General features: G+C 41.4%; 1 protein-coding gene across 1 annotated transcript; it reads right to left on the minus strand.

The window, feature by feature from the left end:
- Positions 1–2,860: 2,860 nt before the first annotated feature.
- LOC309679078 (ankyrin repeat domain-containing protein 40-like) lies at positions 2,861–11,546 on the minus strand (the record flags this gene model as incomplete). The annotated part of the gene is given in 7 exon segments (XM_082492309.1): positions 2,861–3,184; positions 4,482–4,663; positions 5,534–6,007; positions 7,841–7,989; positions 11,193–11,373; positions 11,376–11,472; positions 11,475–11,546. Coding segments are annotated over 7 exon segments (1,296 nt in total), but the record flags the coding sequence as incomplete, so codon positions are not given.
- Positions 11,547–11,968: the final 422 nt, after the last annotated feature.

Here is an 11,968-nt window from a genome sequence, read left to right on the forward strand (position 1 = left end):
TGGAAAGACAGGCCCAGTTAAGCAGTGACTCAGCTGAAAAATAGCGAAATAATGTGTAATCTCTGAGTGGTTCCAACCCATTCCTTTCCATATTTCCCCCAGAACAGGACAAGGGAGTTGAATGCCACAGCTTTGGGGCTGTGAGCTATGCTTGCTCCTGCCCAGGGCAACTCTGGCATTATAAAATTCCTTTTCAGCATAAGAATTACGAGTAACATGTATTTAAAACTAAACTTACAGATGGCTTAATATAAATCATTAACTACTCAATTTCTATCAATTTAGTAGACTCCACATAAGCCTGGAGGGACATGGTTGGCACAGAAGTATTATAATTTTGCCATATCTCTCTTAGGTATGAAATCACTATGAGTAAGTCTCCACTTAATCTGAACATGCGTGTTCGCCAGATGTGTATATAATTTATCTCATTCAACACTTAATCACCTGAAATAATATATGATTTGCTTCACAGAAATAAGTATCTACCTTATTATTGATAACCCGGCCTCCTCAGATAAAGGGAGTACTGTGTCTAAACAACATTTGCTGCTAGAATCTGACAGAACGTCTTTTGCTTTAGTTGTTTGCTGCCTCCACCAAGCACTTTAGAAAGCCAACCAGCAAGAAAAAGTTTCTATGTTTTTCCGTAAGTAAAGTTCAGAAAAACTTTGAGAAGACAAAAATAATCATTTATTAATTCTTACAAATGGTATTTCTTAAATAGAAACAAGAATCTGCAGCCAAGCATTCATTTGACATTAACATTTCATACAGCAGAGCACAAAGTAATGAATTATTTATCATACACAGTAATGTAATGATTATACGCTGATCAGATTGTTAGCAGTGTTAATAGTATCTTCTGTCTATAAGCTGCATAAGGTATAAAAATATTCCTTGGAATGCATAGATAGCCATCAGCATCTCTGCAAGATAATTGGGGTAACAACGAAGGCATCAACCCAACAGCTGAGCTCTTCTCTGGTAGGTCTGACCGGGTCATTGTGGGCTTTAGACAGCCGCTGCCTAAACCCTGTCTGCTCTGTGTGCCAGGCAGAGCACCACGGGCGGCGTGATACGAGGAACAACCATTTTATTATTCCATCATACAGAAGTTAATATACCACCAGCAATTGGGTATAAAAAACAGATATTGCCAATGACTCAGACCTACGACACTTCTCAGAAGAGGGTATTTTGTTGTGACAAAAGTGTTCTGCTATTAGCCTTAGGAGACTGAGCTTCAGTCTAGTAAATTGGCACACGGGAAATGTGGGTGTTTGCATGGAGCCGCGCTTCCAGGTGAGCACTGGACATCCGACTACAAGGCAGACTGGGAGAGGGCTCCCTCTTGTGTGCTCAGGCACTCCTGCTGAAGCTGCTTCCCTTTGCACAAAGTACTAGTCACTGGATGGGAAAGAGAGAGCACGGGTAAATTTGGGTACCAGTTCCTACTGTACGAGCTGTAATACAGGTGACTGCGCTGACTGCAGGGGAAGAGCTGCTCTACCTGCCACAGCCTCCGAGAGAGGAGAGGAGGCTGTGGCAGACACCTAACCCCGGTCAGCGGAGGGCATCTGGAGTGGTAAGAGCTTAGGATGCAGGTCTCGCCCCGGCATCTTCTCCAGCTAGTTTGGGCGGCTCCCTGCGCAGCGTTGCTCCTGCTATAGATCCCGTTTACAGGCCCACATGCATTGCACGGCTAACTTGGGCTGTAAATTCTTGGACAACAAGGCAATAAAATCCTTTGGTTGCTGTAGTTTCCAAAGAAACTGGGGGGAAGGGAGGGGGAAGACGAAGAAACAGGGAAATTCGGTCCAGTTTGGTATGTTCTGTTTGCCTGTTACATCTCATACTTTAGTTCGTTCATCTAATTCATAACACATACTTTTACAGGTAGACTACCAAACAGAACTCTTCCTCAAATGCAAATGACTGAGTAAATACTAAAATCCTAAAAAATTCGATAAAATCCAGCTCTTAAATACTTTTCAATTTATTTATTCCAGAATTTCATAGCAAAGTAGTCTAATTCTGACTTAAGGAACAGGAACAGGAAAAGTGATTATTATTTTTTTTCCCACTAAACAGCATGGGTAAACACAAGGCATTGGGGGGGGGGAGAAAATACATTGCATAGAAACATCAAGATGTAATATCAGACCAGAAAACCCTGGGCTTTTCACTAGTTTCTTTTTACACAGGCAACTTTAAAGGTTCAAGATGTGATCTCTCTCAGGAATGTAGAGATAAAAGGAAACTAAAATTACTAAATTACTATTTTTGTGCTTTTAAAAAGGGGAGATTAAAGCAGCATTGGAGAAATGTGTTGTCAATACAGTAACAAAAATAGTATTTTAAATTGCACAGGTCAATACACTATATGAACAGACAACAATAAAAGGGACTTTGGTTGGAAGCATATTTATGATTTGGATAATTACTATCACTTTTTATTTTCAACCTGAGAAATAGGGAAAAGTGTAAACAGGGATTAAGAAATCACAGGTAATAAGTCACTTGACAGTATTTAAACTAGACATAGTTCTGTGCTTCTTCCACAGATTTAAACCCTTCTGGTTTTTTCCTTCTCAATAAGATATGACTTAGAATACACAATCTAAAAAATGAACGTTAATGGTAATGGACTCAGTACAAATATTAAATGAATTTCATGGCAGGTTCTTTAGCTTCAGTACCTCTGCTATTTTATAGCAAACACATTATTAGAACAGTTTAAGGTAAGCCTTTCCCTGAGAGCTGCTAACTCTGCAGTATTTCAAGATTATCTTTTTGTAAGGACAAGTGTTTCATTAACAGATAGTTTTACTGATACTTCCTTTTCATTTTGCTACTTTGATATCAGGCTCATTACTCTTAGATTAACTAGAGGCTGTAACTGTGCATAACAACTTTAGTTTATTTCCAGGTTAACAAAATAGATATTTTTTTTTTCACATCATTAGCCCTTATAGATACTGTATTTCAAAGGTAATTTTAAAACGAGAGATACAAATCTTTTGGTTTATTCTTTAAACAATTAATATGTAAGTTCTGATGCCTTCTTGTTATAACCACTCCGTTCAGAAAGTGTTGGGACTCTGAAAAGTAAGTTTTTGTCGCTTACTGTTAGAACAAGCTCCAGTTCTTGGAAATCCTGTAGCCTTGCAACATCTTTGTCCTTTAAATAAATACAATAAGTTGTTAGGTGATAAACCGTCTGTTCAATTTTGCAGAGGTACGTTAAAGTAATAGGCTCATACTAACACAAGGTACGTATTTCTCTATAAATACAACACTTCTTTGCAGTAAACTGGAAAGTAGACATCCTGTTGCATATTGTATTTATTCTGGGATCTTATTCAGCTACTCACTTGAGTCTATTTTTAGAAGGAATCCAACGCTGATGGTGAGTGCAAGTGATTAGTGGCATTACGCTTGTCAAGATCTACTGTGTGCCACCCCCAACTCCTCTTTTTTTCCCCCGGGTAATTCTTAAAAGCTCATGAATCGATTCTTCATCTGCCCAAGAAGGTCCTGCATGGCGCTTGCTGTGGAGCAGCCCACGGGCACCGCTGCAGAGCTGGCTTTGGCAGCGTCTCTAAAGAGCAACAGAAGACCCCCTGCCACAGTACAGCCTCGAGCTCCCATCCCCTCTGCAGCAGTCCTCTGCTGCTCAACAGCATTAAACAGAATTAGTTTTCTGTCACCTCAAGGAACAATAAGTGTCCCGCAGTCCTACCCAGCGAGCCTGAAGTAATTAGAGCTGGAAATAAAAACAGCCCTTTCAACAACAACCTAACTTGGCAAGTGACAGGATCGCTTATGTATTTCTTTTTTTCTTTTCACTTCTTGACTAACAAAGAATCAGTCATCTTATAGTCAGTGAAGACGCAGTACAGTGAAGTCTATTAATCTAGCACTAATCAGCTTAGCTCCACGACTGACGCCAACAATGCTCTAGAGGGGTTTGGGAGTGAAAGAAAGGTCAACGGTGAATCAGTGAAATGGGTCAGCAGGTGCGTTTTCTGTTTGCTGCACAGGTAAATGTCACTGAAGTGAAAAGACAGTTACATTCAGAGACCTGCACCCGGAGTAATTCTGAAACACCTTTGTTTTCCGAAGGGACTGCACACAGTCCTTACTGAACTGGCAAAAGTCAGCTGGGGACCACAGGCAGTGTCACTGCGGGTGATGGTCACGGTGGTGTGGCATTGCACTGAATTTAAGAACGTAGTAGAGAAACCCAGATACTAATTGGGCTCAACGCCAAATGTTTATGAAAGAAACTTGAGAACCTTTTTACTACAAAAAACAAACTGAGTGCTTGAAGTTGAAGGGGGGTGGTTCAGGTTTGGTTTTGTTTTGGCTTTGTGCAACATGGGCCTATGCAGGTGATCAACAAATTATTCCTTTTTAATAATAACCTAAATATATTTTTTTATAAGTTATTGCACTTCAAAATTCAGAATTCTTACCTTTCTTAACATCGTATTTGGTAATTTTCTGATCTTCTGTACGTGCTCAGGGTTAACACCCAGCTCATGGCAACTCACTCGGAGCAGTTCCTTATAGGTCAGTTCTTGTCTGTCCAGTTCAATTTCAATGAAGTCATTTTCTCGAAGATTAGGGTTTTGTATTCTAACTTTGAGCACCAGTTCTGTTAGAAATAAAAAGGTACATTAATAGGCAGATGTATAAAGGAATTGGAAAAGATATCTCTGTATAAATTCCAAATACTTCTATGTTCTATTAACCTTGTTTGTATCATTTGTAACAACAGAAGAAGCCTCAGAAAGCAAACAACTGGACTTTTATGACCACGGTTTTCATTAGATGGACTTTCATCAACCTATATGAAAAAATCATTACAAAGCTAATATAGGGTGTGTGTACGCATGTACGAACCTTTGCGTGAATACTCATCTTACTGGATTTAAGCTAACTTAAAAGCAGATTACACTGGTTATCAATTTCCTGAGCAACCCAAGATTGCTTTTATTGGGTTTTGATTCTTTTGGTCATCAGTTAACTTCTCATTGCTAATTTATGGCATCAGAACACCTTTTATTTCAAGAATGAAATTCTGAACGGAAATTCCAGATTTTGGTCTTGGGGCAGGCAGTATTTACCTGCAGAACTGGCAGATCGTAGAATAGTTCACCTCAAGACTCAGGTCTGCAGACTGAGCCGTGAGAGGTTCTCTCCCGAGCTCACGGGCTGCGTACTCACATTCTTCGTTTGAAGCTCGGAGTGTGCTATTTAGAGAATTAGATTACCCTGGTGTCTGTGTGCTTTTATAGCATTTGAGACAAATAGCAAATGTTTTCATCAATATTTTAATAACAGTTCCAGCAGAAACAGGATATCTGCCTCCTGAACTCCTTTCAAATGTTTCCTGAATGCCTAAGCACGGGAACCTGAAAATCCCTCCCAGCGCTGCGAACACACGTAACCCCGATCCGTCCATTTTCCCCGTCCAAGATGACAGAAGTTCTAAGACAAAGCGAGAAGAGACTTTTACCGTTACCTTGCATGTTAAGTGGGAAAGCTCCTGTGAAGAAAACGGGCTGAAAAGCCGCCACAGGCCCCATGCAGGAGCCGTTCTCTTGCTGAGGTGCGGACTGATTTGATCCAGCCGGCGAAGGGGGACTTCTGCTCCAAGACACAGCTCCCTGGTAAAGCGGACCTCTCTGAAGGACGGGCGTTGAGCGCGGCGGCGCGGTGCAGCCCCTGGGCAGCGATGGCACCCCTCCCCTGCCAGCCGCCTCGGGAGCAGCGTTCCCGTGCTGTAACGCTGCACGTGGGCAACGCTCGGCATCGGGTAAAGAAGAGGAGTCGGTATCTTGCGGTTCTAAGTGTGAGATACTCCCGTTCACGGAGGGATCTGGGATACTGTCACTCATGGTGTTATAAACGTACGGGAAAGGTGGGTTAGCCAGATAGTTAGGGATGATTGGCAGATCCGAGTCTTTCGTTAAGTCTGACAGTTCATCATCTTCCACTGTAAAACAAAGAAAACAACATTGTCGAAGACTGATTTGAGGGGAAAAAAAGAAGTATTGCTATTGCACTGTGGGGCTTTTTTTTTTCCCCTTTTTTTTTCCCCTTTTTTTCCCTTCTTTTTTTCCCCCTTTTTTTCCCTTCTTTTTTTCCCCCTTTTTTCCCCCTTTTTTTTTCCCCCTTTTTTTTCCCCCTTTTTTTTCCCCCTTTTTTTTCCCCCTTTTTTCCCCCTTTTTTTTCCCCTTTCTTTTTCCCCTTTTTTTTTTTCCCTTTTTTTTTTTCCCCTTTTTTTTCCCCTTTTTTTTTCCCCTTTTTTTTTTCCCCTTTTTTTTTCCCCTTTTTTTTTTTCCCCTTTTTTTTTTCCCCTTTTTTTTTTCCCCTTTTTTTTTTCCCCTTTTTTTTTTCCCCCTTTTTTTTCCCCCTTTTTTTTTTCCCCTTTTTTTTTCCCCTTTTTTTTTTCCCCTTTTTTTTTTCCCCCTTTTTTTTCCCCTTTTTTTTTTTCCCCTTTTTTTTTTTTTCCCCTTTTTTTCTTTCCCCTTTTTTTTTTTTCCCCTTTTTTTTTTTTCCCCCTTTTTTTTTTTTCCCCTTTTTTTTTTTTCCCCTTTTTTTTTTCCCCTTTTTTTTTTTCCCCTTTTTTTTTTTCCCCTTTTTTTTTTCCCCTTTTTTTTTTTCCCCTTTTTTTTTTTTCCCCTTTTTTTTTTCCCCTTTTTTTTTTCCCCTTTTTTTTTTTTCCCCTTTTTTTTTTTTCCCCTTTTTTTTTTCCCCTTTTTTTTTTTTCCCCTTTTTTTTTTTTCCCCTTTTTTTTTTTTCCCCTTTTTTTTTTTCCCCTTTTTTTTTTTCCCCTTTTTTTTTTTCCCCTTTTTTTTTTTGTTTTTTAATAGGGAGGGAGTGGAGCGTTAGAAGCACTGCAGGACAAATAAATCAAGAAGCACTACACCTTTTTTCTACAGTAAACAGAACTGTGCTCAGGTGTTGCAATACAGTAAACACAAAAGCAGAGGCTGATTTCAGTAATTCTGGGGGTGCCATTTCCTTCTCAACACTGCAGTACGTTTGGTTTGGTTTAATCTGTAGCCAACACGTCGTAACACGGTCTCTGGTGGTATAACGCTATTGTCTTCATAATGTATAAGGCAATGAAAAACAAAGGGTAATATGTTGTTCGATATTAAGGCAGGGGATAAAGGGAAAAGAACATGCAGTACTGGGAGAGCTTAAACATTACCAATTCAACAGCTGGGAGACAATAATGAAAACAAAAACAGACAAGGGAATACAAAGGGGAGGAAAGAGGTTGTTAATCGACCACATTTCAAATTACTTATCACCTCTAGCAGCAAAGCCTGCTCCGCTCCAACAGCTACAAAACACGATAAAAATGCTCTACTGATGTCCTTTAATGAGCTGTTTCTCTGGGCTGCTAATTTTCCATTTATTCAACACAGTGTCTACGGTCTACAGAAGATCAGGAAAACAAAGTGTTGCTCGTGTAAAGGCTTTGTACAAATTTGAGAGATTTTTCTCCTCTTGCTCTTTTGAAAATAGGAAGCTGCATCTGTCTGTCACTGGTTTAATCGTGGCATTTTTCAAAATAGTTCTTCTAATTTCTCGGTGTTTAGAAAAAAGTTTGGCTAGCTGGATATGGAATTTGTTGGTAACACTCCTTTCTTAAACTTTGATTTCTTACCAAGTAAACACACTAGAAATCAAGTTGTTATCAAAACCCGAACACAGTATCTTCACATGCAAAATAAAGATTGGAACACAGGTTTAACAATAAATAGCCTTTTACTACGCTCTGACGATCATATCGCCTCATAGCCAATAGGTTTACCTCCCAACATCTTCCTTATCTCTCTCTTTGACGTTAACTGGGCTGGTCTTTCTCCTTTCTTGGTGAGGATCTCCTTGTCAGCGCCGGCGAGCAGCAGGTAAGCCACCACTGGAGCATGGTTCCGTTTACACGCCCAGTGCAAACAAGTCCTGCACACGGACAATGTTAACACAGTTTGAAATCCTAAATTACGGCAGGTTAATTTCCACCCATTCTTACTGCCTATGAGAAGAACAAGACCTAATGCACTTCTTAACATAAAAAAGGCTTTAAGTGCAATCTTCCTTGGTCATTTACACTGGTTTTGGAGCCTGCAGTGACACCTGCTGATGTAGTTTTCCCTTGCTCTAATGCTCTTGTTACCACCTTACCATAGTAGAATTTTTAAAGTTCAAGATTTTTTCAATTTGTCATTTATTAGGCTACTAGTTTTTCTGGAAAAATAAATATAAAAAGAAGGCTTGTGTATGCTATTTAATCTTTGGAAGAGAAAGTTGTACTTAAAATACTTGTGTGTGTTTATGTGAGCTAATAGGGATACTTCCCTGGGATGCTATTTTTACTCTTTAATTAATGCTGTCAGCACGATGACTTGCACTTTTTGGAAAGTAATGATGTTTAAAATATTGTAAGCATAGTTTCTAAGCACAGTTATTTTCCCAGTTGCTATTCGCTGCACCAGTAGTTCACAGGCTTTGATCTGCAGACAACTAGTTTTCTGCCATCTGTAAATGATGCACAAAACTAATCATTTTTCTGTTTTTTTTTTTTTTAAATTATTTGCAGTTGCTGGCCTAGAGAGGCATAGTAAAGAACCATGCTAAAAGCTACTGAGCTCATTTAGTGCTTAGTATTAGGGACTCAGACTCGCACATTATAACTCGCTACACAGTCTCACTGTTCTTCCCTATTCTGGGTTCTAGTGATGTTTGATCTTTCTCTAGATTTTATATTTTCTTTTAATTCTCTACCTCCAGCTGAAGGAAACTGTTCAGAAAAATGAACTCACTTCACCCTCCTCAAAGTTTATTTATTTCTTAAGAATTAAAATAAAGCAGAGATAAGTAATAAACTTGTAAGGGAAACAGTTTCAGTTGAAAGTCCAGCTCCAAAAAACTTCTTCAACTTTGGGGTTTTTTTCCAAAAAAAAAAAAAAAAAGAGACACAGTCATTAGACTGCAAAGTTGTATCTTGACCAGTAACTCCCACCTTAAAAGTTCTGCTCTTTCTAACTTTTCTTGTGTACAAGTACGTAAGGAAGAAAAGAGAGAATCTGATCTCTGGAGGGATACAAATCAGGTCAAACCAAGTGAAGACAAGGTAACTTGCAAAACTTTGTTCATTGTTAATATTCTGACTTAATTTAACCCATCTTACCAGAAACAAAAGGCTCGATTCCACAATTTCTTCTTACTAAAATTAATGCAACATGATAGCAGAAAGTATCCCTGAATTAAAGGTAATGGGACCAGTCACTGCAGCAAGAAGTTATGTAGAATTGGATCTAATTGAAGAGACGTGACTGGAAGTGTATGTATACATAGTATTTTCCTTGATAGACTGTGCCAGGAAGGATGCTACAAAATCTGTGTTTCAGAGGTGATATTGCTAGCAATATTGTAAAACCCCATAGTCTCTCTCCAAGGTTGGGCTGTGCGTTTCAACTAGCAAGTGCCGCTTTTCAATGAGAGTAAACAACTTCGTCAGCAGAAAGTATTTCTGAATTTTTAACACCAAAGATTCCACTGAATCTGAGACAAGCTCCATGAAACTCAGAGCAGGTTTCTTTAGTTTGTCTGTGCTGTATTTTCTGGACTTTTCACAAATATCTCCTTGTGAAATGAGCGTGAACACCCTGCATGAATTCAGAAGTACTGCACTGCGGAGTCATAAACTAGTTTGGACCAAAGCGGTGGGAAAAAGTGCAGACACTGCGGCCACGTTTGCTTTGAGTGCAAAATCTGCAGGTTTCATTCATACAGAAGGTGCGTAAACCTCAATAGCATTGGCCTCATTTTGGGATCCATCCTGATCCTTTCACGTGGCCTCATGTGAAGAGGTACCATCTACCCACAGACCTGACACGCATAAAAATGTAAGTACTCAGCACCTCTTAGCATCAGAGATACTGCGAAACTCACTGGAAAAATTAAAATTCTACAAGCAAATTTAAGTAACAACAAAGATCCATTTATTGCCATTGTTAAAAATGACAAGATCATTATTTTTAAAAATAATTATATACGATTACAGTTTTTTTCATCGATTCCAGTTATAGATACAAACTCATTTTGATGACAAGCAGCTGCTTATCTTACACACTTAAGACAATTCAACGTCTTATGAATCAGTTATCTTAAATTTTTACAAGTTCTAATTTAATCACAATTTGAACCTCAAGTTGCAAGAGTCCCACGCTTCTCAAAACTGCTGATCGAGCTTTCACCACTAAAAGTCTAGCTCTTCTCCTCATTTTATTCTTCCCATTTTTAATTACAACTTCAAGCACAATGCTGCACAGTAAATAATGGATTGAACTTACGGAAAACAGTCTGCGAAAATGCCTGAGTATTCCCTGTAAATCCTGTTTCAAATAACATTTTGTGTGTGTGTGTGTGTTCATGTATAGAGTGTATAGAGTCCCACTTGTACAAGTGTCTATAACAGAGAAGTCTCATTTTAGTGTCGTCAGTTGGTATCTGAATGAGATATCAAAACCAAAGCGTTTATATATATTGCTGAAACAGCCCGCACGTTCCCTGCTTGAAAGGGAAAGTCATTTTCAAACCTGATTTAGGCATTAATAAAAAATATTTCCGGTTAGGCAGGAGCATGTGTTGGCAAGCTGAGGTTTGTATTTTGACTGCCCATGCACTCTCAGGCTTGAAATAAAACAGGAATACAAAGTACCAATATAGTGACCTGGAGAAACAGCAAGGAGCACGGGGTCCAAGCAGGCGGCAGGAAGGGGACGCGTGTTTGCAACCGTGGTTATCAGCTGCACCACCACTTGTTCCTCTTTGGAATAGCGATAACTATCCATCTATCTATCTACCTGTGGGGCTGCCCCATCCCTGGAGGTGTTCAAGGCCAGGCTGGATGGGGCTTGGAGCAACCTGGTCTGGTGGGAGGTGTCCCTGCCCAGGGCAGGGGGGTTGGAAATGGACGATCTTTGAGGTCCCTTCCAACCCAAACTATTCTATGATCTACACAGAGGAGTACTTGGCAGCGGATCGACCTTCTAATTTCATTCTAAACCGAAACGGACGGGTATTTCCCGTGCCAGAGTGAAGCTCCGGCAAACCCGAGGAGGAACCCCCGCTCGCCCCGGCTCGCCGGCGGAGCGCCTTACCAGCCGTTGACTTCGTTCTGGGAGTTGAGGCTGACCCCCAACTCCACCAACCTCCGCACCTCCTCCGCGTCCCCCAGCGCCGCCGCCTCCCGCAGCCGCTCCTGCCGCTCCCGCTCGGCGGTCGGAGCCGCCATCTCGCCGCAGCCCCGGTCGCCCCCCACCCCACCCCCCTCGTCCCCCCGAGGCCGGGCCGAGCTCCCGCCGCCCGCACACCCGCCGCCGAGCCACCGGCGGGGCGAGCGGTGTCACCCCCGCAGGGCTCCGGGCCGCGCTCCGCCGGGGGGACCCTATTCCCGGGGACAACCGGGGCCCGGGCGCGGCGTTCCGGCGGACGGGCGGCCCCGGCGGCTCCGCTCGGGCACTCACCGGGTCCGCGGCGCTCCCGGGGGCAGCGGGGGGGTTATGTGATGTGCGGGTAACGGCACACGGCACAGCCTCCTGCCCGGGTACGCGTTCGTGCGCCTCCCGTTGTCCCGGCCAGGAGAGTCCCATCATCTTTCAGCATTCTCTGCGGAATCAATTAAGCCCTGAAAAGAAATAAAATAGAATAAATCGACATCTGCCTGCAAAACAGCTGGAAAGATTACAGGTAACAACTCCTGTAATTTGCATTATTCGGTTTGAAAAGCTGGTTTTGGTCGTGGTGGATGTGTCCTAAAGCAAGTTACGGGAGGGAGAAGAGCAGGTAGAAATTTCACAGCTATGAAAAGTCAAAGTAATAAACTCAAACTGCAGCCCGCCAGCTAGACGTTTCTATTCTGGCCTGTTCCATGCGA

This window comes from Vanellus vanellus (genome assembly GCF_965231255.1).
Source record: "Vanellus vanellus genome assembly, chromosome: 17".
In the NCBI taxonomy this organism is placed as follows: Eukaryota; Metazoa; Chordata; class Aves; order Charadriiformes; family Charadriidae; genus Vanellus; species Vanellus vanellus.